The sequence below is a fragment of the Stegostoma tigrinum genome, chromosome 22, assembly GCF_030684315.1.
Source record: "Stegostoma tigrinum isolate sSteTig4 chromosome 22, sSteTig4.hap1, whole genome shotgun sequence".
Taxonomy (NCBI): domain Eukaryota; kingdom Metazoa; phylum Chordata; class Chondrichthyes; order Orectolobiformes; family Stegostomatidae; genus Stegostoma; species Stegostoma tigrinum.
In genome coordinates this window covers 4,177,489-4,204,174 of record NC_081375.1, presented here as the reverse complement: position 1 = coordinate 4,204,174, position 26,686 = coordinate 4,177,489, and the positions used below count along the sequence as shown (strand labels likewise).

General features: G+C 42.2%; 1 protein-coding gene across 1 annotated transcript in view; it reads left to right on the top strand.

Annotated features, from left to right (window-relative positions):
- wu:fj29h11 (uncharacterized) overlaps nt 1–26,686 on the top strand; it is a 140,884-nt gene that overhangs the window by 20,899 nt on the left and 93,299 nt on the right. The window contains exons 3-8 of the mRNA XM_059653587.1: nt 1,823–2,047; nt 14,100–14,468; nt 21,204–21,856; nt 22,170–22,301; nt 22,579–22,776; nt 23,299–23,439. Of these exons, the coding sequence (XP_059509570.1) occupies nt 1,823–2,047; nt 14,100–14,468; nt 21,204–21,856; nt 22,170–22,301; nt 22,579–22,776; nt 23,299–23,439 (1,718 nt within the window). The remainder of the gene's footprint in view (nt 1–1,822; nt 2,048–14,099; nt 14,469–21,203; nt 21,857–22,169; nt 22,302–22,578; nt 22,777–23,298; nt 23,440–26,686) is intronic.

Here is a 26,686-nt window from a genome sequence, read left to right as displayed (position 1 = left end):
ACAGCGTGAGTGAATTCTTTAGTTTTGCTGAACTAACCTATAAGGTATACAGCTTCTTGAGATAGTGTTCTTTTATTTATAAATAGAGTACATTTTGTGCTTTTAGATTGAACTTTTTGGGTGGAACATTGCGTGTTTGTTATGATTTTGCAAAACAAGTGTGAGAACATAGTTAAGATAGATTTTCCTCTCCAGTGAGAGGTCCAAGCTGTTTTTGAGTTTTTGGGATATTTTCACTTTTTGACTTTTGAGGGCATCTTTTTCATTCTCTAGCTCATTTATTCGGGGATATAGTCACACAGTAGCAATGCCTTCTGTATTGGTGTTGACATCTCAGGAATTCACACAGAAGCAGAATTAGAAGAATTAAGCAATATCCTTAATTGTCAAACCTTCCATTAAACAAAGTCACAACACAGAGGGAAAGCATTAATTTCCAACACACCACAGCATTGAAGTTGAGACAAAGCAACAGGCAGCTCTCTGAAGAAGGGTCTAGGCCCGAAATGGCAGCTTTCTTGCTCCTGAGATGCTGCTTGTCCTGCTGTGTTTATTATCTTGGAGTATTTGTTACTTTTTTTCAGTGTGTGTGTGTGTCTCCTGTTGGCAATGTGGAGTATATGAGTAATTTTTAGTGTGTACCCCTCCTCTTACCAGCCTGGGATATTTGAGTAGTTTTCAGTGTGTTTGGGACATCTCTGTAAGAAGGGTCTAGGCCCGAAACGTCAGCCTTCCTGCTCCTCTGATGCTGCTTAGCCTGCTGTGTTCATCCAGCTCTACACCTTGTTATCTCTGGGCAACGAACAAAGTGGCTTTTTTGAAAAAATAACCGACACAAATGACTGCATGTAAAACAACATCACCTTCTACACACCACCTGCAGACTGGTAAAATCACAGTTAATTCTTTTCTATTCAATATACATAAAACTGCAACATTTTTGCAAGGCAGTTACTACTGTTTTCTTGCATACAAGGTGAGGTAAAATTACTGTAGTTTTACTAGATCGTAGGGCTGCTCTCTCATTGGAGAGAGAGAGAGATGTGATTTAACCTGATGGTGAACAGGCCTCAGGTGAGGGGAGAGGTTGAGAAGGAGACACCTTCACAGTAACCTCAGCTGGTACAGGGATTGAACCCACGCTGCTGGCATCACACCATCCGCCATCCGGCCAAGTAAGCTAATTGATCCTTCACTCTACTGCGTAGAAGATCTCAGTCTCAGATACAAATTTAGCAATTGTGGCACAGTTTTCATCACAATGGAATTCACTGTATTTTCTCCCTGTAATCCTAGCTTCTGAATGTAAGCACCTTAAACTAGCGATTCCATCTTCATTTCCAAGTAATTCATTACCTCAGTGATTTCAATTTTTCTCAGTACCCAGTTAGCTAAATACTTCTTTTGTTGACATCTATTAAAATTTTTCTGTTTTCCCCCTTACAGTCTGTCTATTTCCCCCTCACACTCCCACCTCTGTTGCAGCCTTTCTTTAAAACATTACCCCATTCCAGCTCTCTGGGTCCCATTCCTTCAGCTTCGCAATGCCTCTCCGATCTTCCCTCTCAACCAAAGTGGATGGACCCACCTCCCAGCCGAGAGTGGCTCCAGCTTCCATGGTGACTTCGTCACTGCCACCGCTTAGCTTTCCTAGTTGCTCACTGCCCCCTCAATCATAGACTGTTTCTCTCCCACATTGGTTGCTGATAGTCTCCAAAGGGTTGTATTTTCTATGTAGAGGCTTTGTGGCCCGACACTTGTGTAGTTTGAGTCCTGTAGCCCATGTAACCCAAGAGTTTTAATAATATGTGCTCTCTTCTAGGTAATGATTTATTGGTGATTCGGGAAGAAATTTTAAATTTGCTTAAGGATAAACCCATGGGCATCCCGGTTCGACGGATAAGGAAGGCGTACCGGACAGCTTATGGTCGACCCCTGAATCTGTACGCTGGATCTCTCCAAAGTTTGCTTAAGCTGATGAACGATAAGTTGTTTGTTCAACATTCAGGAACGTATGCTCTTGTTTTTGAAAATGAGTTTGCAGCAGGTATGGTTTAACATTGAATAAAATCGTTGTGTCTCTCAGTTTAAAGAACACTGTGTGGTAATGGTCTGTGGGTAAAAAGAAATGAGGGTGAAACGTGGACCATCTGCCCCCGCTCTCATTCACCAGCAGGGGTACAGAATACCAAAGTCCAGTTACAGTGATCAAACTGTGTAAGATGCTGGTGAGGTCACAGCTGGTGTGTTATGTGCAGTTCTGAGAGTGCAGAGAGGATTTACTAAAATGTTGCCAGGGCCAGAGAACTGTAGTATGAGGAGAGATTGGAGAGGTTGGGGTTGTTTTCCTTGGAACAGAGAGGGCTGAAGGGTGACACTATTGAGGTGTTTAAAATTGTGATGGGTAGAGACAGAGGAAACAGGAGGAAACTGTTCTTTTGGAGAGCATCCAAAAACTAGGGTCATAGATTAAAGCTCAGTGGCAAACAGATTAGAGGGGCCTTGGAGAAAATATTTATTTTACACAGAGGTTGGAGGGAGCCTGGGATGGTGGTGGAGACAGAGATTCTAAACTCCTTCAAAAATTCCCTGGACCTGCACCTTAAGTGCTGAAAGCTGCAGGGCAAAAGGGCCGTGTGCAGGAAGATGTGAACAGAAAGGGCATGTGAGTGTCTTTGGGATAGCATAGACAAGATGGACCAAATATTCTCCTTTTGTGCTATATCGTTTCTATTGTTCTTGGCTTTCTGCTGATTTCTACACAAAGCTGAAAATAAAACCAAACATTTTTATTCACCAGCAGAATGAAATACTGCATTGTTCAAACAAACAGATGTCTTGGAAAACATTGTCAGACATTTTTACACTGTCATGGGGATGAAGATTTGTGTCTTATTCCTTCTCCCAGCATTCCATCCCCAGCTCCCCAGTGACACTATTATTGCTGGTCCCAGTTGTGCTGTTTTAGTAAGAACACAAAACAAAGCCATTCAGCCCATTGTGTCTGTGTACGCAGTTTGAAAGAACTAAACATTTAGTATCATTTCCCTGTCCTTGCCTGTTTAGCCATCGCCAACATATTCTACTTATTTACTCAGTCAAAAGTCAAAATGATATTGTAATTTTTTAAATTCACTCATGGGACGTGTATGTCCCTGGCTGGCTAGCACTTATTGCCTATCCTGACCTGCCCTTGAACTGAGTGGTTTTCTAGGCCATTTCAGAGAGCAGTTGAGATTCGAGATAACGGGAACTGCAAATGCTGGAGAATCCGGATAGCAAAATGTGGAGCAGGATGAACACAGCAGGCCAAGCAGCATCGGAGGAGCATGCTGCTTGACCTGCTGTGTTCATCCAGCTCCACACCTTGTTATCGCAGTTGAGAGTCAACCACATTGCTGTGGGTCTGGAGTTACATGCAGGCCAGAGCAAGTGTGGATTGCAGATTTCCTTCCCTGAAGAATGTTAGTGAATCATACGTGTTTTTCCAACAGTCGACAATGGTTTCATGGTCATCAGTGGATTCTTAAGTCCAGATTCTTTCTTATTTAATTGTAAATCCAACATCTGCGGTAGGGCGATCAAACCCAGGACCCCAGAATATTAGCTGAGTTTCTGGAATAATAGTCAGCGATAAAGCAATAGACCATTGCCTCTGCTCTTGTTTTTCTCTGCTGTGCGGAGAATGATTCTACAACATGTTCACGTGGCAAGAACGTGGTTGCTCTAAAACACCAAAAGTGCTTCATGTGATTTTGGAACTGTTATATGTGAAGACAAGGTGTAATTTTATTCATGTCGCTGAAACTGAGACTGTAGAAGTGTTTAAGATAATAAAATGTGAGGCTGGATGAACACAGCAGGCCAAGCAGCATCTCAGGAGCACAAAAGCTGACGTTTCGGGCCTAGGCCCTTCATCAGAGAGGCCCGAAACGTCAGCTTTTGTGCTCCTGAGATGCTGCTTGGCCTGCTGTGTTCATCCAGCCTCACATTTTATTATCTTGGATTCTCCAGCATCTGCAGTTCCCATTATCACTGTAGAAGTGTTTTGTCACTTTAGTCCTGCTACTCCACCAGTCATAACAAAATAAAGGTACTGTTCTCAGTTAATATGATGACCAATTAAATACTTAACTACATTAGGTTTGAGACAACAAGATCTATCATTTGAGTTTCTTAATGTACATAGATTTCTCCAGAACGATTGGCTTTCTGAAAAAAAATTGGCCAATGAATTATTCTCAAAGGAATAACCCATAACTCTTGAAAATCAGTGTAAAATAGTTCAAATTCTGTTGCTCCTGAGTGGTGAGGTCTCTAATCAAAACAAAACATTAAAGAATGCCGTAATAATTGGTGAACATATAATGGAATATAGAAGTGTAAATGCTTATCCCTCTAATGCAAACAAACACAGGTTCACACACACAAGCACAGACAATCACACTCTGTCTCTCAGGGACAGCAAGAACTGCAGATGCTGGAGTCAGAAATAACACAGTGTGGAGCTGGAAGAGTACATCAGGCCAGGCAGCATCAGAGGAGCAGGAAAACTGACGTCTCGGGAAAATTTTCTGAAGAAGGGTCTAGGCCCGAAATGTCAGCTTTCCTGCACCTCTGCTGCCTGGCCTGCTGTGTTCATCCAGCTCCATGCTCTCTCTCTCTCTCTCTCTCTCTCTGTCCAGGAAAGGAAAGGGAAAGACATAGATTTCTCGAGAACAAATGGCTTTCTTAAAAAACTGGTCAATGAATTATTGTTAAAGGAATAACCCATAACTCCTGAGAATCAGTGTAAAATAATTAAAATTCTGTTGCTCCTGAGTTCTGATGAGTGATGAGGTCTATAATCACATACCGTACTCTGGTATCTTGTAGACATTGCCTGCTTGGCGTATACAATCTTGCACTGTTCTTTAAATCCCCTTCAAAAGAACAAAAAGATTTAGCCTTGAACTCAACAAGGTTTTCTTTTCAGAAACAGAAGGTATCTGTTAGGCAACTTGTCATTAGCAGGCAGTCCTCCACCAAACAAGAACATCTTCCAGCCAGTCACTGTTCAGTACTGCCCCCTGCAGGGTCTGCATCAAAGCAAACAGTCATGGAACCACTCATGTGATTTGCAGGAAACCTTGTTTTAACAAAAATGTCCAATGCGCACTGTGACCTCTCGAAGACCTCTAAAATAAACCACTCCAGGAATCTCTCCAAAACTTGAATTTTTCACAATCCTTCAAAAGTCCTCCAAGCAATGTTAAATTTAAAACAGAACGGAAAGAATTCAGCATGTTGTAAATCAGAAACAAAAGCAGAAATTGCTGGAAAAGCTCAGCAGGTCTGGCAGCTTCTGTGAAGAAAAAATCAGAGTTAATGTCCAGTGAGGAAGGGTCACTGGATCTGAAATGTAAACTCTGATTTCTCATCACAGAAGCTGCCAGACCTGCTGAGCTTTGCCAGCAACTTCAGTTTCAATATTAAGTATAAACTTTCTCATAACACAGCCTTTATAATAAATAAGAATATTAACTTGTATTTTAAACTTGATAAACATCACTCAGAGGAGGGGTCTTTATAAAACAAAACTTACCTCTGAACTACATAGGGAAATATAGAAGAGAGGTTATGGACTTGCTCACCAAGCCAATGTGTTTGTTCCCAGATGTTTCATCACCGTGCGAGGTGGCATGGTCAGTGCGTCTCCGGTGAAATGTTGGTGTTCAGTCCCACTTGTTATTTACATGCCTCGGTTTGCTGGGGTGGTTGACATTACTTCCCGTTCTGTTTCTCAGTAGTTTGTATATGGGGTCCAGTTCAGTGTGTTTGCTGATGGAGTTCCAGTTGGAATGCCAGGCCTCCAGGAATTCCCTGGCATGTCCCTGTTTGGCTCGTGCTGTTACGGATGTGTTGTCCCAGTCAAATTCATGTCCTTCTTTATCTGCGTGCATTGAGACCAGTGAGAATTGGTTGTGTTTCTTGGTGGCGAGTTGGTGTTCCTGTGTCCTTATTGTCAGTTTTCTTCCAGATTGGCCCATGTAACGTTTCTCACAGGCCTTGCATGGTATTTTGTATAATATGTGAGTTTTATCGGTTGTGAGAATGGGGTCCTTTATGTTTGCCAGTAGCTGTCACAGGGTGGTTGTTGGTTTGTGGGCTACCCTGATGCCTTGTGGTCATCTCTGATATGCCCCTGCCATACAGTATCTGTGTCTTCCTGCCGTGGTCTGTCGCGGAGGTAAAAGCGGATTGTGTTTTGTGGGTATCCATTCCTTATGAAAACTCTGTATCCATGCTCCCGTTCTGTTTTGCGTAATTCCGGGTTGCTGCAGTGTGTTGTGGCTTGTTTCAGTAATGTCCTGATGCAGCTCAGGTGCTTGGGCGTTGGGGTGGTTGCTGGTGTAATGAAGTATCAGGTCCGTGTGTGTGGTCTTTCTATATAGACTAGCCTGGAGTTCCTTGTTCTTACATTCTACTGTTCTGTCTAGGAAGGGTAGTCAGTTATTGTTCTCTTCTTCTTTTATGAATTTAATTCCAGTGAGGATGTACATAACTAAGATATTATACAAAATACCATGCAAGGCCTGTGAGAAATGTTACATGGGCCAAGCTGGAAGAAAACTGACAATAAGGACACACGAACACAAACTCGCCACCAAGAAACACAACCAATTCTCACTGGTCTCAATACACACGGACAAGGAAGGTCATGAATTTGACTGGGACAACACATCCGTAACAGCACGAGCCAAACAGGGACATGCCAGGGAATTCCTGGAGGCCTGGCATTCCAACTGGAACTCCATCAGCAAATACACTGAACTGGACCCGATACACAAACCACTGAGAAACAGAACCAGAAGTGATGCCAACCACCCCAGCAAACCGAGGCATGTAAATAACACAAATGGGACAGAATACGGGAGGTGAACTGACAATGTTACCGAGCAGGATGAGGAAATGTCTGCAATAAAACATGCTGGCTCGGCGAGCAAGTCTACAACCTCATCCACAACCTGAGATATAAATCTTATCTTGGATTCTCCAGCATCTGCAGTTCCCATTATCTCTCATATAAATCTTCTCAAAAGCTTTAAATATAGAACAGAGGATCAAAATTTTGGTTACAGAGCTGAGGTTGAAAGAATGTCGAAAAATGTGATGTTGAGAATTGTTTCTCTAAAATTCTGAGAGACCAAAGGTATGATTTGGCATGTCTTTACATTTTAAGAGTGTGTTGCTAATTAAAGTAATGGCTAACCTGAACCCAGCAGTAACAGCTAACTATGATTGCTAGCTATTCAGTTCTGAATCTATAAAGTAGCAGCATCATCAACAGATTCCTGTCTTGGAAGTAATGTCATGTGATTTTGAGGAATGCACATTGTGAAACGTGTGCTTAGGTTTAAAGGGAAATTGAAAGTGAAAATAAAGTGGGAAGTCTTCAGATTTATTGTTCCGGTACAGAAGAACCAAAATCAACAGTTTTGAAATAGGGTTACTTTCATTGAAATAGATGCTGCCAGAGCTGCTGGATATGTCCAGCTATTATTTCTGTTTTTCTGATTTCAGTATCTACAGTCGTTGTTTCAAATTGAATCAGTGTTTTAATATTGGGAAAGATATCTACTTTGCTCTGAATTCAATGTTGTGCTGAACTTGATATCTGTCTGGCTAGCAGCAATTCACCCAGGACCTATAGGGCTTTACTAATGGGAATGGGCCCACTTAGCTGTTTTTGTTTGACCCAACCTTTTGCACCCTCCATTAGTATATGCTCATTGCCAAAATAATGGGATAGGTGGAACCTAACCTGGACCCACTGGTACAGAGGTGGGGACAGTACCACAGCCACAAGACCCCTTTAGTACAAACCTATTTAACCACTGACACAGTTATTAAATCGTGTATTGAAATAAGCTGAGAGAACAGTTGCAGAATGGTGGCAATAATTCAGAGCTGTCTGCTAATGAGAAATTAGCTTAATTACAATGGAATTCCAGAGCCTAGAATCTCAACCACCAAAGGCTTGATTACTTGATGTTTTAGGGTGGATTGAGATTGCAAAGAAAGCGAGGGACAAAACCATGGAGGGATTTTGATATCAGGATTAGAATTTTAAAGTTGAGGCATTTCTGCACTGGCAGCTTGATTAAGTCAGAGCCTGTACCACGATAATTGAATGGGATTTAGTTCCAGATGGGAGACGGGCTGCGGTTTTGGATCAGCTAGGGTTTAGGGTGCAAAAAGGTTTATGTAACAAAATTAGCTGAGAGGACAGTCGCAGAACAGTAGCAGTAATGAAGTTATTCAGAGCCATGCACTAATGACATGGAGAAATTAGTTTAAACTTGATCAGTGGGATTTTAAATTCAAGTAATTGAATGATAGTGGAATAAAAGGCTAGTTGCAGTGGTACTGAATGTCGTGGATTGTTGTTTTGTGACAATCTGATTCACTTCAGTTCTTCAGGAAAGGAAATCTGTTGTCTGTAACCAATGTGTGATGTGGTGGACTTTTAACTGCTGCCTGGAATCAGTTTATTTAAGACAGTGGATCATTACCATTTTGTCAAACAACTTTTGTTTACAATTGTGATAATCTGCAACATGAATAAGCTACTTAACTGTATATCTTGACAAAAATCATAGCGGTGTCTGTCCACTGAATGCAATTAAACCTAGAGTTAGAATGTAAATTGTTTCAGAAGTGTTTTCAGAATTGTATTGTGTTTCAGTTTAATATCTTCATTTCAGGTTTTTTTTCCTGAAGTTCTTTCCTATTTCTGATGTCTGTCAGTTTCAGTTTCATTTCATCATCACACTATAATGTTTTCCATTGGGTAAGAGGTTTGTAGCATTACAACATAAGGGAAGAGAAGACTGTATTTTGAAAGGGAGAAAACATTGTGAGCAAGTTCTTGTGGTGCCTGCATTATCAACCTTGGGCTTGCTGAGTCCAATATGTTTTGCTGACTGAGCCTGAGCTCCAGTTGCATGGTAAGTCAAAATACTATTGTTAATGCTGTACTCTTGATGATTTTAATAGGCACTGTCGTCTTAGTGATTTCAGTGAACACTGTTCTCTTGCCAATTTTGGTAAACAACTGTCTTCTTCCAGATCATTCTAGTTAGATCTTTCTGCTCATTCTAATGTTTACTTTCTCTCTTTGACACTAATAAACATATCAATTGGATTGGAGGCTCAAGATTACGTTAATAAATATATAATTTGTCACTGATTGAAATGACTATATGTCTAAAAATTGATGTGAGAAAAATGTTTCTGTAGCTGTAGAACATAAATCTATTTATTAGATCCATGCATAGAGTGGGGACAGATGCGTTTGTTCTCTAGAGGTCAGTCAAGACACCCTGTTGAATCAGCTGTTGAAAGAGACCAGGCTCAGGAATGACTTCATAACTTTCTTTTTCATCCTTTCCTGTTGGAATGCCCAATCTCCCCACTTAAATTATCCATCATGTGGCAAATCATTTTTTTTGTGAGCCAATGTGCCAGCACTTTAGGACAGATTTTTCTGTTCTGTGTCAAAGGAAGTTTCTCTGAACTTTTTGAAGTTAATTTTTGATGGAAAATAGCAACAGGTTCACAGTTGTTTCCTCATTGATCCTTGAAACAAATGTTATTTATTCAGCGCAGTCTTGAGTTCTATAAGAAGTGGCAACTATGTTGGTGTAAAATTTTATAGTTTTGCCGTACTTTGTTTGAAATTCAAGGAGAATATTCAGAAAGTCTGATGGGCCCAACAAGCTGTGGTAGATCCTAGAATCTGATGTGATGGAGAATCTGGGGGAATTAGAGAGGCGTGTCATTACCTAATGCTTTATCAGCACTTGGAAAAGCATTCAGGATTGTGTGAGGGAAAGTCTGAAGATTGAGTCCTTGGTAGTAGAGGGGACAGGAGAAAAGGTTTGGCTCCAATTTGCAGATGTTGTGAAAAAGGTCTAGCTGCCTTATCAGAGGAAAGAGACACAGGTGAATGAGACCCAAACTTCCAATTTCAGAACACCAGGTGCCACTTCTTCTGTAATCCCTTTTGTGCTTGCCCCATCTCCCTAGGACTTTGCTCATCAGCAAATCCACTCTCTTTTCCTGTTCTGCAACATTTAAGTTTGTTTTTCAGATTCGTTAGCAGAGTGACTGTAGTATAGTATAAGTTAACACTCAGAAGCCTGGGCTAATAAATTCAAATGCCACCATTTGGCAATGGGAAAATTTGAATTAATCTGCAATAAAAGAGATAGTTTGCTATGGCAACCATGAACCTATTGAAATGTTGCCAAAAAAACCTGTACTTTAGCAAAAGAAGCTTCTCAATCTTTCATACTTACTTGGTCTGACCTATGTCACAACCATACCCCCTGAAATGACCTAGTAAACTCCAATTTACCAAATATGCCACCAGAAACTATAATCCAAACAGTTATTGTCTTTTTGGAAAGTCAGTCACCACCATCTTCTTTAGGACAACTGGATATGGATCATAAATACTGGTTTACTGTACCAGTATCCTGTGACTCATTTTCCTTAAAGAGAAAAAAAACTGTGGAAATAACACTGGATTGTACATTGAAAGTGCTTCAGAGCCAATGAAGGATTTTGAAAAAAAAAATTCGAAACAACTGTGGATACTGTAAATCAGGAACAAAAACAAAGTTGCTGGAAAAGCTCAGCAGGTCTGGCAGCATCTGCGGAGGAGAAAACAGTTAATGTTTCGGGTCAGGTGACCCTTCCTCAGAACCTTAAACGTTAACTCTGTTTTCTCCTCCAAAGATGCTGCCAGACCTGCTGAGCTTTTCCAGCAACTTTGTTTTTGTTGCTGAAGTACTTTGAAACTTTGGCAATGTACGGAATATGGCAGCCAATTTGTACAGAACAAGCTCCACTCGTAACAATGGGACAAATGAGATCATGTCTATCTGAGAGAACGGATTGGACCTTGACTTAAGCGTGGTATTTATTGCATGCAATGTATGCAATGTAAGAGCTAATCACAGTCACATGACTGCACATTAGTGATCAAAAAGGCATGTGAAGGGTGTGGCCCAGTAATCACGCGCAAACCTGCATCTAAATCTTTTGTGTTTATCAGGCCCTTAACCAATTGCTTGTTTAAATGAAGAGATGTGGTATTATTGCTGCAAAGTCAGAAGCCACACAACACTAGGTTATAGTCCAGAGATAATGGGAACTGCAGATGCTGGAGAATCCAAGACAACAAAATGTGAGGCTGGATGAACACAGCAGGCCAAGCAGCATTTTAGGAGCACAAAAGCTGACGTTTCGGGCCTAGACCCTTCGTCAGAGAGGGGGATGGGGTGAGGGTTCTGGAATAAATAGGGAGAGAGGGGGAGGCGGACCGAAGATGGAGAGAAAAGAAGATAGGTGGAGTGAGTATAGGTGGGGAGGTAGGGAGGGGATAGGTCAGTCCAGGGAAGACGGGCAGGTCAAGGAGGTGGGATGAGGTTAGTAGGTAGGAGATGGGGGTGTGGCTTGGGGTGGGAGGAAGGGATGGGTGAGAGGAAGAACAGGTTAGGGAGGCAGAGACAGGTTGGACTGGTTTTGGGATGCAGTGGGTGGAGGGGAAGAGCTGGGCTGGTTGTGTGGTGCAGTGGGGGGAGGGGACGAACTGGGCTGGTTTAGGGATGCAGTGGGGGAAGGGGAGATTTTGAAACTGGTGAAGTCCACATTGATACCATATGGCTGCAGGGTTCCCAGGCGGAATATGAGTTGCTGTTCCTGCAACCTTCGGGTGGCATCATTGTGGCAGTGCAGGAGGCCCATGATGGACATGTCATCAAGAGAATGGGAGGGGGAGTGGAAATGGTTTGCGACTGGGAGGTGCAGTTGTTTGTTGCGAACTGAGCCGAGGTGTTCTGCAAAGCGGTCCCCAAGCCTCCGCTTGGTTTCCCCAATGTAGAGGAAGCCACACCGGGTACAGTGGATGCAGTATACCACATTGGCAGATGTGCAGGTGAACCTCTGCTTAATGTGGAATGTCATCTTGGGGCCTGGGATGGGAGTGAGGGAGGAGGTGTGGGGGCAAGTGAACAGGTTACAGCTGAGCAAGTATTTATTTGTAGCAAGTCGCTCACCCCACCCACCACTTCACAGATAATTAAGAGTGATCTGATGGGGTGGTAATTGATGAGGGTAGATTTGCCCTGATTTTTGTGAACTGGGTAATTTCCTGCGTTACTAGGTAGCTGTACTGGAATAGCTTGGCAGGAGCCATGGCTAGCTCTGGAGCACGAATCGTCAGTGCTACTGCCTGAATGTTGTCAGGCCCTGTATTGTTGCAGTATTACTGTACCATGAGCCAATACTTGACTTATGTTTTATGGAATTAATTGTGTTAACTAAAGCCTGGTGTCTATGATGCTGAGGACCTTAGGAAGAGGCCACAGTGGAATTGGAAGGTGGATGGAAATGCTTCAGTCTTGTCTTTTGCACTGATGTGCCGGGCACCTCCTCACTAAGATGAAGATATTTGATAGCCACTCTTCTTGTTTTTTTTTAATTGCCTGTGATTGGCTGTGGCAGAACTGCAGAGTTTCAATCTGATCTGTTGGTTGTAGGATCACCTAGCCACATCAATAGTATGCTGTTTCCACAGTTTGATATGTAATAGACCTGTGCTGCTATGCTTTGAATGAGATTTTATGAATGGGACATCTTTAATATATTGAGCTCTGAGATTGCTATTTAGATCCATTGCAGGGTAGATCCCGAAATCTACCCATTGTGGGTACTGGACGAGTTGGAATGGAGGCTGAAAATGTCGTGGTAGTGGTTTTGAGAGTTTGAACAAAGTTGGCTTGGAGGCAATAAAGGGCCATTAATGTTGGGTAGCTAGTATGGGTTAGTGTAAGTTTCTGCGTGTGATAATGGGGCATAGTTGGGGATATGAGAAAGGTGAGAGCAAGAGAGCATAAGAACCCCAGAGTCCCAAACAAGTCTCTGACTTCCATCCAATATTGACTGACGTGTATCCATCCTATTTACAAAGGGGCTATGTGTATGTAGTTTATAATAGAACACGCGTAGTTCCTTGTGCCACATTGGTAGTATCCCTACCTCTGAACTAGGTGACCGGAGTTCAAGTCCCATTTATTTCAGAGGTGTGTAATAGCATTTCTGAATAGACTGATTAAAAATATCTAGAACAAACTATTTATTTGAAATAAAACTTGCAAGCATATGCACATGTATCAGGAAAGGAACAACAGAATGGTTCTCTTTTTGTGTCTTAGTAAAAGAAAGCCAAGTGGAAACTTACTTAATGCTATGAAAGGTTTTGTTTGAACAAATGCCGAAACAATGTTTCATCTTGTGGGGAAGAGCATAATCAGAGCCAACTAGAAGCGGCAGTCATCAAGAAGTCTAGTAGGAAATTCAGTAGAAATTTCTTTACCAAAGAGTGACGGGATTGTGAAACTTGCTACGACAAGTGTGTTTGATGCAGCTAGTATAAGTAATGGCAAATTAGATGTTCAAGTTAGGCAGAAGGAAATCAATAGTTTTGTTTATTGATATTGAGCTACAATGTGTATTTTCTTGAATTTTAACCTTGGTTATAAATCTTATTTTGGACGTGAAAATTTAGATTAATGGATTTGTGGAGAAAATAAATATTGAGTGATTTAATTGATGCTTTGACAAACATAACAGACCTATTTGCATACAGATTTTTAAAATTCATTCATGGGATTTCCCATAATAAATGTTGCTACGAAGTGCAGCAAATGTTTGCTTATCAGTATGAAACAATATGGATGTTCAAAATAGCTTCTGTTCCGTTTGCGTGAATCCTACCCATGTGAGTAGTTTGTGATCAAAGCAAGTAGTTCTGCTATTGCTAAACTTTCAAGACATTGATGTCTAATAACTCCTGTTTTTATTGTGAGGCAGTTTGCTGGTGATCATCTTGTTTCTGAATGTTGCCAGTTTGCTCTGATGCTATTGAATGAGCCATTAGGGAATCCTCGAGATGAGTGCAAAAGGCTCTTTTGAATTTCTCTGTTAAATTATGTGTATTCTTTTATACTACCTTTAATTTAAAATTGTCCATTATTGAATTTCTCTAGTTAATTTGATGGAGAAACTTCGTGGTGAGATATTGGAGCTCTTGCAAAGTGAACCAAATGGCATTCCTGAAAGGAAACTGTGCGAAATGTACAGCAAGAAATATCGACGCAACCTCAGAACAAAATCTTATGGGTTTGGCTCCATTAACGAGCTAATCCAATCCATGACTGATTTGGTGGATATAGTCCCCTCATCTGGAAAAAACATGGTGTTCAAACTAAAGCCCACTCAGCATGTTGGAGCAGCAAAAACAGATCAGCACGTAGCCCAAGGGTCAAAGGCAGCTTCAGCTCCCTTGCCAAGTTTGGAAATCACAAACAGCAACATCGCGAGTCAAAGCATCTTTCCATTTGCTCCGCTGCCACAAGGTACTCTCTTTTTAAATCACTAATCCAGATTGAAATTTCCCCGTATGAATAAAGGAAATAATGTGCTACTTTTACAAAGGAGTTGAAGCCACATTTCTGTTCCATAAAACAGTTTTGAATTAACCAAACACTGATTTTTTTTGTTTCAAGCATCCCGTTACTATGTCCACTCCAATCTCCATCCACCCTTTATCTAACCCCTTTCTTCTTCCTTAGTCACCTCAGGATTTAATCTGCTTATTCCTTAAACACGTCTGTGTTATTTCATTTCAACCACCCGCTGTGGTAGCAAGTTCCACATTCTCACGACTCTCTGTTCAGGATGCTTTCTGCTGAGTTCCATGCTAGGTTTACAAGTGACTTATTTGCTTCAGATTTGAGGATGTCACATGTTGCAGAAAGTCCCTACCTCTGAGTCAGAATCTCTACCAGGCCATTCCTCCATCTTTTCTTTTCTAGAGAAAAAAGCCCCAGTCAGTTAATGTCACTTCTCATTATTGGGATTATTTGAGTCAATTGTTGTGCTTTTATACCCTTTATCTTTCCGCAGCGACCAAGTGCAGGACTTCCCTGCAAGTTCCTAAATCTCCGAACTGAACACAGAAATCTGGAGCAGAAGCCCACATAGTGAGGGGAAGTAGCCCCTCATCATGTGTTTTTCAGGTGCAGCCCCTTAGTGTGCAATTGCTTATGCTTAGTGTCCAGTTATGGAGGCCAAAGGGGACTGTCAAGCTCAGGGGCCAATCAGAAGCCATGCAGCATGCTGCAATAGTAAGGAAGGGGTGGCAGCATTTCAAAATGAAGATGTTCTCAATCCAAACTTCTAAACAAATGAATAGCTTTCGCAGCTAGGTCAGCGCCCAAGGAAGAGCATCCCCACCAGGTGGTTTTTCCAAAAGGTGGGGTGTGGGGCTAAACCTGTCTGAGCATTGAGTTTCTCCCTCAGCCCCACACCAACAGGATATCCCAGTTGGCCCCTTTAGCTGGCATTGCTGGCTACTAGTGACCTTAATAAACATACAAGACCCCACACCTTGATATGCAAAAATGGTCTGGACCCAGGACTGGCACAGTGACTGACAATGATTCCTTTGGCACCCACCTTTCACAAACGAGGCTTAAAAAGCAAGCCCCAGAATTGTACAGCTTATTCTACATGTGAGCCACAATAAATTCTCTGCTTTTCAATTCCACCCATACAGAAGTGAAGCCCCAACACCCTGCTCCACATGAACAAAAGCAAAACACTGCTGGAAACTGGAAGTAAAAGGAAAATACTGGAAAAACGCAGCAGATTGGGCGGCGTCTGTGGAGAAAGAGAAACAGAGAGAACCTTTTGAATCCAATGAAACCCTTCTTCAAACCTCAAGCTCCGCTTCTGAAGCAGAATCATATCAGACTCAAAACATTAATTCTGTTTCTCTTTCCAGATGCTGCCAAATCTGCTGAATTTCTTTAGCATGTTCCTGTTTTTATTTCAGCTCCCTTCATTAGATGCTTTGTTAATTTTTTTTTGGCTTTACTTACCTGTGTTGCTACTTTTTTAAAGCAATTTGTGCATTTGCACTCCCAGATCATTAGAGCTCTTGTGGCACAGAGGGTAGCATTCCTGCTTCTGAACCAAAAGCTCTGGGTTTGATTTCCGTCCCAAGAGCTGATCACAAAGGAAGGCATGTTCAGAACATGGTTGGGCCTCAATCTGGAAATCCTTCCAATGTAAGTGTCTTTGTAAGGGCAGGAAAGATTCTGGGTCAGCCCATGTGACAAAGTGAAACTGGAGCATGTACCACCACTATCCATAACTGCAGACTGCACAATACCAGTAAAAAGTGCACATTTGCAAAGCAACACCAACTCCCTGAGTGCACTGTGTTAAACAACCAGAATCAATTTGCTTTCCTCTATAATTTACTTTCTTATCTTGGGTTAACTGTATCAATCATGGCTCACATCTGAATCACAAGATTCTGGGTTTAAGATGCACTTCAGGACTTGAACACAAAAGTCCAATACATTGCTATTTTGAAGCTAAAAAGCATTGTCCTGTGTGTCCTATCCCAGTGTTTACTTTTCCATGGGCTGGGTGGTATCGCATTGCTATTTGAGGGAGCTCACTGTGCAGAGTTTGGGCCGTCAGGGTGGAATTTTGTTAACTCTTCTATGCTCTTAGATTGTAGAACTGTGATACTATCCATTAGTGTAGACCAGTATACTTAATGTACAATATGCTGCCAAACTCTTACATCGCCAATAAATACAGTTGAAAGGGGACAGCAGTCTGTATAATGGCTTAGAACATAGAAAAGTACAGCACAGTGCAGGCTCTTCGGCCCACGATGTTGAGCCGTGGGATAATCCTAATCCAAAAATAAAATAACCTAACCTACATTCCCCTCAATTCGCTGCTGTCCATGTGCACGTCCAGCAGTCACTTAAATGTCACTATTGACTCTGCTTCCACGACTACCACTGGTAAACTATTCCATGCGCTCACAACTCTCTGGGTGAAGAACCTCCCTCTGATGTCTCCTCTATACCTTCCTCCTAACACCTTAAAACTATGACCGCTCCTGGCAGTCAGTCCTGCCCTGGGGAAAAGTCCCTGGCTATCAACTCTATCCATGCCTCTCATTACCTTGTAGCCTCAATCAGGTCACCTCTCTTCCTCCTTCTCTCCAGAGAGAAAAGTCTGAGCTCAGTCAACCTCTTCTCATAAGACCTTCCCTCCAGTCCAGGCAGCATCCTGGTAAACCTCCTTTGCACCCTCTCCAAAGCCTCCACATCTTTCTTATAATAGGACGACCAGAACTGGACACAATATTCCAAGTGTGGTCTCACCAGGGTTTTGTAGAGCTGCAGCATAACCTCGCAGCTCTTAAACTCGAATGTTAATGAAAGCCAAACACCATATGCTTTCTTAACAACCTTATCCACCTGGGTGGCAACTTTGAGGGAGCTATGCACTTGAACACCAAGATCCCGCTGTTCCTCCACACTGCCGTCAATCCTGCCTTTAATCCTATGTTCAGCATTTATGTTCGACCTTCCAAAATGCATCACTTCGCATTTATCCAGGTTGAACTCCATCTGCCATTTCTCAGCCCAGCTCTGCATTCTGTCAATGTCTCGCTGAAGCCTGCAATAGCCCTCGATACTATCAATGGCACATCCAACCTTTGTGTCATCAGCAAACATACTACCCCCCCCCCCAACCTCCTCATCCAAGTCATTTATAAAAACTACAAAGAGCAGAAGCCCAAGAACAGAGCCCTGCAGGACACCACTCAGCACTGACCTCCAGGCAGAATACTTACCATCTACAACCACTCTCTGCCTCCTGTCAGCCAACCAATTCTGAATCCAGACAGCCAAATCACCCTGTATCCCATACCGCCTGACTTTATGAATGAGCCTGCTGTGGGGAACCTTATCAAATACCTTGCTGAAGTCCATGTACACCACATCCATTGCTCGACCCTCGTGACTTCCTCAAAGAACTCAATAAGATTTGTAAGGCATGACCTGCCCCTCACAAAGCCATGCTGACACCCTTTAATCACGCTATGCTTTTCCAAATAGTCATAAATCCTATCCCTCAGAATTCTTTCCAAAACCTTGCTGACCACAGACGTAAGACTGACTGGTCTGTAATTTCTAAGGATTTCCTATTCCCTTTCTTGAAAAGAGGAACAACACTTGCCTCCCTCCAATCTTCCGGCACGACTCCCGTGGAGAGTGAGGAAGCAAAGATCTTCGCCAGTGACTTAGCAACCTCCTTTCTTGCTTCCCGGAGCAGCCTAGGATAAATCTGGTCTGGCACTGGGGACTTATCCATCTTAATGTTTGCCAAAATTTCCAGCAAATCAACTTCCTCAGTCTTGATCTGTTCAAGCCTGTTTCCCTGCTCCTCAAAGTTCTCATTCACAACAAGGTCCCTTTCCTTAGTGAAAACCGAAGCAAAAAACTCATTTAGGGTTTCCTCTATCTGCTCAGACTCCACGCACAAGTTCCCTATGCTATCCCTGATCGGCCCTACCTTCTCCCTGATCATTCTCTTATTCCTCACGTATGAGTGAAATGCCTTCGGGCTCTCCCTCATCCTTCCTGCCAAGCCTTTTTCGTGCCCCCTCCTGGCCCTCCTCAGTCCACTTTTGAGCTCCTTCCGAGCAAGCCTGTAATCCTCTAAAGCTGTGCTAGACCCTTGCTTCCTCCACCTTACGTACGCTGCCTTTTTCTTTTTGATGAGAAGCACCTCTGTTCCCATCATCCAAGGATCCTTAATCTTACCCCTTCTTACCTGTCTCAGAGGAACAAATTTATACATCACTCGCAACAACTGCTCCTTAAACCGCCTCCACATTCCTGCTGTGCCCTTTCTGTGGAACAATGGTTCCCAATCTGTACTTCCAACTCCTGTCTGATAGCATCATAGTTTCCTTCACCCCAGTTAAATATCTTCCCCTGGTAACTGCTCCTTTCCCTTTCCATGGCTATGGTAAATGTGAGGCTGTTGTGGTCACTGTCGCCAAAGTGTTCTCCCACCACGAGATCTGACACCTGTCCTGGCTCATCGCCGAGCACCAAATCCAAAATGGCCTCCCCCCTTGTCGGCCTGTCCACATACTGAGTCAGGAAACCCTCCTGAACACACCTGACAAAAACGGCTCCATCCAAACCATCTGCACTAAGGAGGTTTCAATCTATGTTGGGAAAGTTGAAGTTACCCATAACAACAACCCTGATACGTTTGCACTTTTCAACAATCTGCCGGCCAATGAGTTCTTCGATCTCCCAACTGCTATTTGGGGGTCTGTAGAAAACCCTCAATGAGGTGACTGCTTCCTTGCTGTTCCTAACTTCCACCCATACTGACTCATTCGATAAACCTTCCTCGGCAACCTCAGCCCATACCACCTCAGTAGACGAGTCCTCATCAAAGGTTCTTTCAGCCGCCGTTATACTGTCCTTGACCAACAAAGCCACACCTCGCCCTCTTTTACCACCTTCCCAGACCTTAATGAAAGATCTAAACCCTGGAACCTGCAACATCCATTTCTGACCCTGCTCTATCCATGCCTCCGAAATGGCCACAACATCGAAGTCCCAGGTACCTATCCAAGCTGCAAGCTCACCTACATTATTCCGGATACTCCTGGCATTAAGATAGACACACTTCAATCCAGCTTGTTGTCTGCCAGCACACTCCTGTGACATGAGGTCCTGACCATGTCCTCCCTACGCTCATCATCCTGTGTACTAGGACTACACCTCAGTTTCCCACCCCCTTCTGAGCTCGTTTAAATCCACCCGAATGGCACTAGCGAATTTCCCACCCAGGATATTAGTGCCCCTCTGGTTCAAGTGGAGACCGTCCTGTTTGTCGAGGTCCCACCTTCCCCAGCATGAGCCCCAATTGTCCATGTGCCTGAAGCCCTCCCTCCTGCACCATCCCTGCAGCCACGTGTTCAGCTGAAATCTCTCCCTGTTCTTTGCCTCGCTATCACATGGCACGGGTAACAAACCAGAGATAACCACTCTGTTTGTTCTAGCTCTCAGCTTCCACCCTAGCTCCCTGAAATCCTGCCTGACATCCCTATCCCTCTTTCTACATATGTCATTGGTGCCTACATGGACCACAACTTGGGGCTGGTCACCCTCTCCCCTCAGGACCCCAAAGACACGAGACATCACGGACCCTGGTACCTGGGAGGCAATCAGATGAAGGGTCTAGGTCCGAAACGTCAGCTTTTGTGCTCCTGAGATGCTGCTTGGCCTGCTGTGTTCATCCAGCCTCACATTTTGTAATCGTGAGTCTCTTTCGTTCCCGGCAAACATTCTATCAGTCCCTCTAACTATTGAGTCCCCAATGACTATCACTCTCTTCCTATCCCCCCTTCCCTTCTGTGCAAGAGGGACAGACTCTGTGCCAGAGACCTGCACCCTCGTGAATGCTCCTGGTAAGTCATCCCCCCCCCAACAGTATCTAAAATGGTATACTTGTTTTTCAGGGGAACGACCACAGGGGATCCCTGCACTGACTGCTTTTCCCCCCTTCTAACAGTTACCCAGCTTTCTTCACACTTGGGAGTAACTACTCCCCTGTAACTCTTGTCTGTCACCTACTCTGCCTCCTGCTTGTTTCATCTTTTGAGTTAACTTACCTCCTTTAGGAGAATGTTTTTATCTTTCTCCCACACCAAAAGCTTCCTTGAAATAATATCCTTTCTTAAAATAAAATAGCTTGTAACTGAAGAGGTTGTACCCAGTACCTTTCTGCTGAAGATGGCTCTGTAAGTGGCGAGTATAAATTTTTCACTGTACCCATTTGAGTACATGTGACAATAAAGTTAATACAATTCAACAATGTAGGTTTGCTTTTCTTTGCTGAGATAATATTAAGCAATTGCTTTTGGTAAAATTTGAACCTATTATTGGGAATATTACTGGATTGCAGGGAAATCTGTCAAACTAATAACACAGTGTGGAGCTGGAGGAACACAGCAGGCCAGGCAGAATCAGAGAAGCAGGAAAGTTTTAGGTCAGGACACTTCATCAGATTTTCTGAAGAAGGGCCCAGACCCAAAATGTCAGCTTCCCTGCTCCTGTGATGCTGCCTGCCCTACTGTGTTCCTCCAGCTCCACACTGTGTCATCTCTGACTCCAGCATCAGCAGCTCTTGCTATCTCTATGTCAAACTCATGCTGTTTTCTCTCATTTGTTTGCCCCTGTGCACAGCTGTTGGTGCAACATATGGACAAAATGTAACACCAATGAGTAGCAGGTTCTATTCTCTGCCGTTGATCCGTTTTCCAATACCACAAGTAGCAACGTGTGGTTTCACAGAACGTCAGACAGCCTCACCAGCGTTGTCATCAACTTCTTCAGAGGATGATCTTGAAAAAAACAGAGGCTGTGCAGAACCAAAAAGTTGCCAGAAGGAAGACACTTCAAAGAAAGTAAATCAGCCAGCAACTGATTTCAGTCTGGGACCTGAACAAAATAAAACAGGGCAACCAGCTGAACCTTACACCCTTCATCAAAAGATCAATGCTTCAATAAATCCAGGATCACGTTCCGCTTCCCCTGCGCTGACAGCAGTGTCTTCAGAAGACTTCCCTGCATTAGACACAAAAATATCAAAAGAAATGCTGAAAAAGCTGAAAGAGGAGGAATTGAAGAAGATGCGATCGAAGGACCGATTCACCCAAAACTACCATCGATGTGTAAGAGAGGAACATAGTTCTGTGACGCAGGCAGTCGAAATGTTAGCCTCAGATCCTCTATTGTCCTCCCAAAATAGGAGAATCAATGTGGAAGAAGTGAATCAACAAGCCGAAGAGTTTATTCGTGCTTTAGCTGCTGAAGGAGAGCAGGTCACTGAAACAAAGGTTTGTGTTCTCATGTCTATATGTGCTGTTTCACTTTCCCATTTTGTGAAGCGATTTTAATGTGCTATTAATATATCACTGCACGGGCAATTACAAATACAGGCTTCAAGGAATCTGCTCAGACAAGGGATCTGCTGTGAGATGTTTGTGGAGTAAAGCGATGTCAAAGGTGTCTTTTTGCACTTGATAATGTTTCCATGAGGTAGAAATGCAAGTTTTAAAACATGGGATTCTTCTATGTCGAGGTCCCAGCAATCAGCTAGCTTCTTGCAACTAATTGATTTGTGTTCCCCTTTATTCTTGTCTACAATAGGTGTTGCACGAAGTTTGCAGACACTTTCGGGTTCGAAACCTGAAAGACATTGGCATCTGGTCACCTGGCAACCAACTCTCTGCCATTCAAGAACTTCGTCGGACACAGCGAGAAGTCACCATTTTCATTGAAGTGAGTGGGAATTGTTTGTGGATGGAAAGGGATTGGGATGAAGCTCCAGCAGAATGGAATTTTTGCTCACCCTACCCTCTCTGCTTTCAGTCTTGTGTCTCTTGCATCTCCCGTAGAAACAATGAATGGGACTAACAAATTTTATCAATCATGGTTTCATTTAACTGTTACATTACTTCCTACTTTAAGTTGCCCCCTTAATTTTCTTCAGCCCTAATGTACGGCAAGTTTCTTGTGCAATGCAGAAAATTAATGCTGTCTAATTACATTTTCTCAGGCTTTTGAAACTGTCCGGACTGTCTGTACTCTTTACGAGCTGAACCAGTGCTTGGGAGCACTGAAAAACAAGCAGAGCTTTGAAGACCTGAAACTCGGCCCTTTATGCAAACAGCCCCTTGTGCACAGGTTATTCAAAGTGCCTGAGTCTTTGAAGGATGAGGATATATTTGAAATTGAGACAGTGGATATTTTACAGGTATAGTATGTTGCATGTTTAGAATGTGTTTCTGATTAGGGTGAGACTCATATCATTCTAGAGCCAAAGAAAGTGTTTATTTGAGTAGAACAATGCTTCCTTGGAGCTTAGTAACCGTGTAAACATTTAAGATTGGTAGCAGAAGAAATTGGTAAATATTTGCTTCATGGGGATGTTATTTTTATAGTAGCTTGAAACCTGTGAATTGTTGATTTGTTAATTTGAGCAATAGACCATTTGCCACTGAGAGATAAGGCATCAATTTGCCGACAGAATTTGCATGGTGTTGTTACCTTTCTGGTACGTGTCAGTGTTTAAGTTGCTGGTTTCTGCCAATATCAGTTATCCTGATTATACTTTTATTATCTCTTCGAGTAGCGAAGTTAAAATCTACTTGTAAACACTCAGAATCTTTCGCAGGCTTATTTATGGTATTGTCTTCTTTCTGTTCATAATATTATTCCTTATTGTTGTTGTCATCACAAATATTTGCGGATATTCATGATTTACTTCCTGCTCCAGAGTATCCGTGCATATCGAAAATCCAGCAAAGCACAAAGAATAGATCTGGCTGACTTCATAAAATATTTAGCAGACCAATACCGTTGTGACTCACCGTACGCCCTTGGTATCAGAATTACTAGCATCGGACTCCTAATATCAGTAAGTGGCTTTTATTTCATTTTATTGATGTTCTCATTTTGGTTTGTAACAAATAATTATGTTTTCCCCCTTGTGCACCCCTGTTGAGTGTATCGATTGGTATTTGGGGTACAGTTCTGGCGGTAACTTTGCCCCCTCTTCCTACCCTGCAATTTGTTACCCAAACTGCTCAGTTAAAATAATTACCATATTCCTTTATTCATTGAGACAAAACCAAGCGTTGTTTATTAACCTTTCTCCTTGCTTCATTCGTCAACATTTTTGAGGTGACCACTCCATTATGCAATGACACATGGTTATTTGACAGAAGACATGTAACATGTTAGGGTGACCTTGTAGAGGTTTCTAAAATCATGACGGGTAGAGATAATATAGATAAGGGAAGCAAATGTACTATCATTCAAGTTTGCAGATGACCCAGAAATAGGTGGGAAAGCAAATAGTGAGGGTGGCACAGAGTCTACAGGTTAAGTGAGTGGGCAAAAAATTAGCTGATGGAATATAATGTGGGAAAAAGTGAGACTGCATTTTTGTCAGGAGGAATCAAGCTGAATATTACTTAAAGAGAAAGACTGCAGAAAGCTATGGCATTGAGGTCTTCATGCATTAAACACAAAGAGCTAGCCTACAAAATTCAGCAGGTGATAGGAAGGCAAACGGAATGTTGGTCTTTATTTCGAAGGGCATGCAGTATAAAAATAAGAATACCTTGCTAAAACAATACAAGGTACTCGTTGGACCACAGCTGGAATACGATGAACATTTTTGATTCCCTTATCTAAGGAAAAAATACTGGCATTGAAGACAGTCCAGAGAAGATTCACAGGTTGACTTTGCGTACAGAGGCACTGTCTTATGAGAAGATGATGCATAAGTTATCCCTGCACTCATCTGGAGTTTAGGAGAATGAGAGATGACCTTATTGTGACATAAGATTCATAGGAGTGTATCTCCTTCTTATATTTACTCAATGTCCCAGCATCCATCACACTGTAGGGGAGTGAATTCCACAGATTCACAACCCTTAGAGAGACGTAATTCCTCATCACCTTTGTTTTACATCTCCTACCCTGTATTATAAAACTGTGACCTCTTGTTCTAGAATGTCCCACATGAGGGAGTATCTTCTCTATGTCTACTTTGTCAATTGTCTTTAGCGTCTAATATACCTCAGTTAGATCTCTCCTTTTAAGCTGTAGACAGTGCAGGCTTAATCTGTTTAATCTGTCTTCATAAGACAACTGCCTCATCTGTGGAATCAATCAAATCAAATTCTAATACCTCCAATATAACCACATGCCTCCGTAACTATGGGGACCAAAAGCAAATGCAGTACTCCAGATGCAGTCTCATTTGTGACATGGACAATTGCAGCAATATTTCTGTACTCTGTATACTACATTCCTTCAGCATCAAATACCAAAATTGTATTTGCTGTTTATTACCTACTGTACCTGCGTACTAGGTTTCTGTGATGTATATAAGGATACTCAGATCCCTCTGCACTTATACATTTTGTAGTTTCCCTCTGTTTAGATAATAATTACCTTTTTATTCTTCTGATCAAAGTGAATAACCTCATATTTATCAATATTAAACTCCTTCTACCAAATTTTGCCTCATTGACCCAACTGTCCATTTCTATTTGTAAATATCTTATTTCTTCATTGCAACTTATTTTCCCACCTATTTTAGAGCCACCTGCAAACTTGGCTACATTACATTCTATCCTTGCATCCAAGTCATTAATATAGATTGTAAATATCTGAGGCCTGTCCACCAAACCGTGTGGCACTCCACGAGTTACATCTTGCCAACCAAGCAAAGATCCATTTACCCTGACTGTCTGCTCTCTGTTGGTTAGCCAGTTCTGTATCCAAGCTAATCAATTACTTCTAACTGCATGTGATCTTAGCTTGTGCAGCTACTTTTTCTTTGCCAAACTATTAAATGCTTTCAGAAAGTCCAGATATACTACATCTACAGGACCCCATTATCTACTTTGCTAGTTACAGTTTTGAAGAACTCATGCAAATGTTCAGACATGAATTATCCTTCACGAATCCATGCTGATTGTGTTTTGGCTTTCCAAACGCCTGCCACTGTTCACCAACTATCCTACCTTCTCAATCTTTCTGCCCGGTTAACTAGGATCAAATCTGTCCTCATGCCAATATATTTAACAAAACCAAAGCTATTTATGCTGCTCACAACTCCCCCTATTCTATTTGTGTTATATATTCAGCATATCTTTCTATTCTCTGTTCTCTCATGCTTTCAAAAGGAAATTGGACAAGTATCAATATTATTTGCATCAACCACTTTCTGTGGCAGTGTTCCACATTGTAACCATTCTGAGCAAAGTAATGTATCCTTAATTCTCTGTTGAATTAATTTGTAACTACCCTGTATTTATGGCTTTTGGATATTTCCCACCCATTGACATGCTTTCCTCATGCATCTACCCCATCCAATCTGTTCTTAATTTGAAAGACTACTGACTAGCCTTCTCTAAGTCTTCCCTTTCTACTAACAACCAAATCCCCAACTTGTTTAGCCTTTCCTACTAATCCCTTGAGTTGTGAAAGAGGCTTTTTGACCCACAACCATTGAGCTGTTTTTTTGTTAATCCCTCTGCCTGCCCAGTTGCTGAGGGACCTGCTATGTATTTCCAATCTTCTCTGCTGCTCAGTTTGTAGCAGGGTTTAACAGAAAAAAAAACTCCCCTTTGGTAACTGGTGAAAGGAGACTTCTAAAAAATCTTTTAAAAGCCACTGGTCTTCTACTGAACCCTTGAAGCATAACGCAATTATTGAAAGAATGCTGTCTTTATTCTGAGAGTTTATCCAATTCCATGATTGTAAAATTCTAACTTTTGCAGCTGATGCTGTTTTTTTGTTCTTATTTTTATTATTTTGTCTGTCGTGTCTACATATAGTCTACCTTTAAATATATCACAGATCCCTCTCTGCATGCCTCTATGTATTCTTGTTCAATGAACAGTTTTTTTTTACTTTCTATATTTCACTTCAGTTATCTTTTCATAGTAAAGTTACTTACCACATCAATCCAGAAATTGCTACTGCAAGCATAACAACTCTCTGTAAGAAGGAAGAAAGGGGGATGATCATTGTGCCCTTCGTTTCTCAGTTGCAGGTAAAGCTGATATGTGAACAGGAAGCAGAGCAAGGTTAAATTCAGCATGACAGTTTGCTGCTGTGAGAAATGGGAGCTGGGGGAAAAAGTG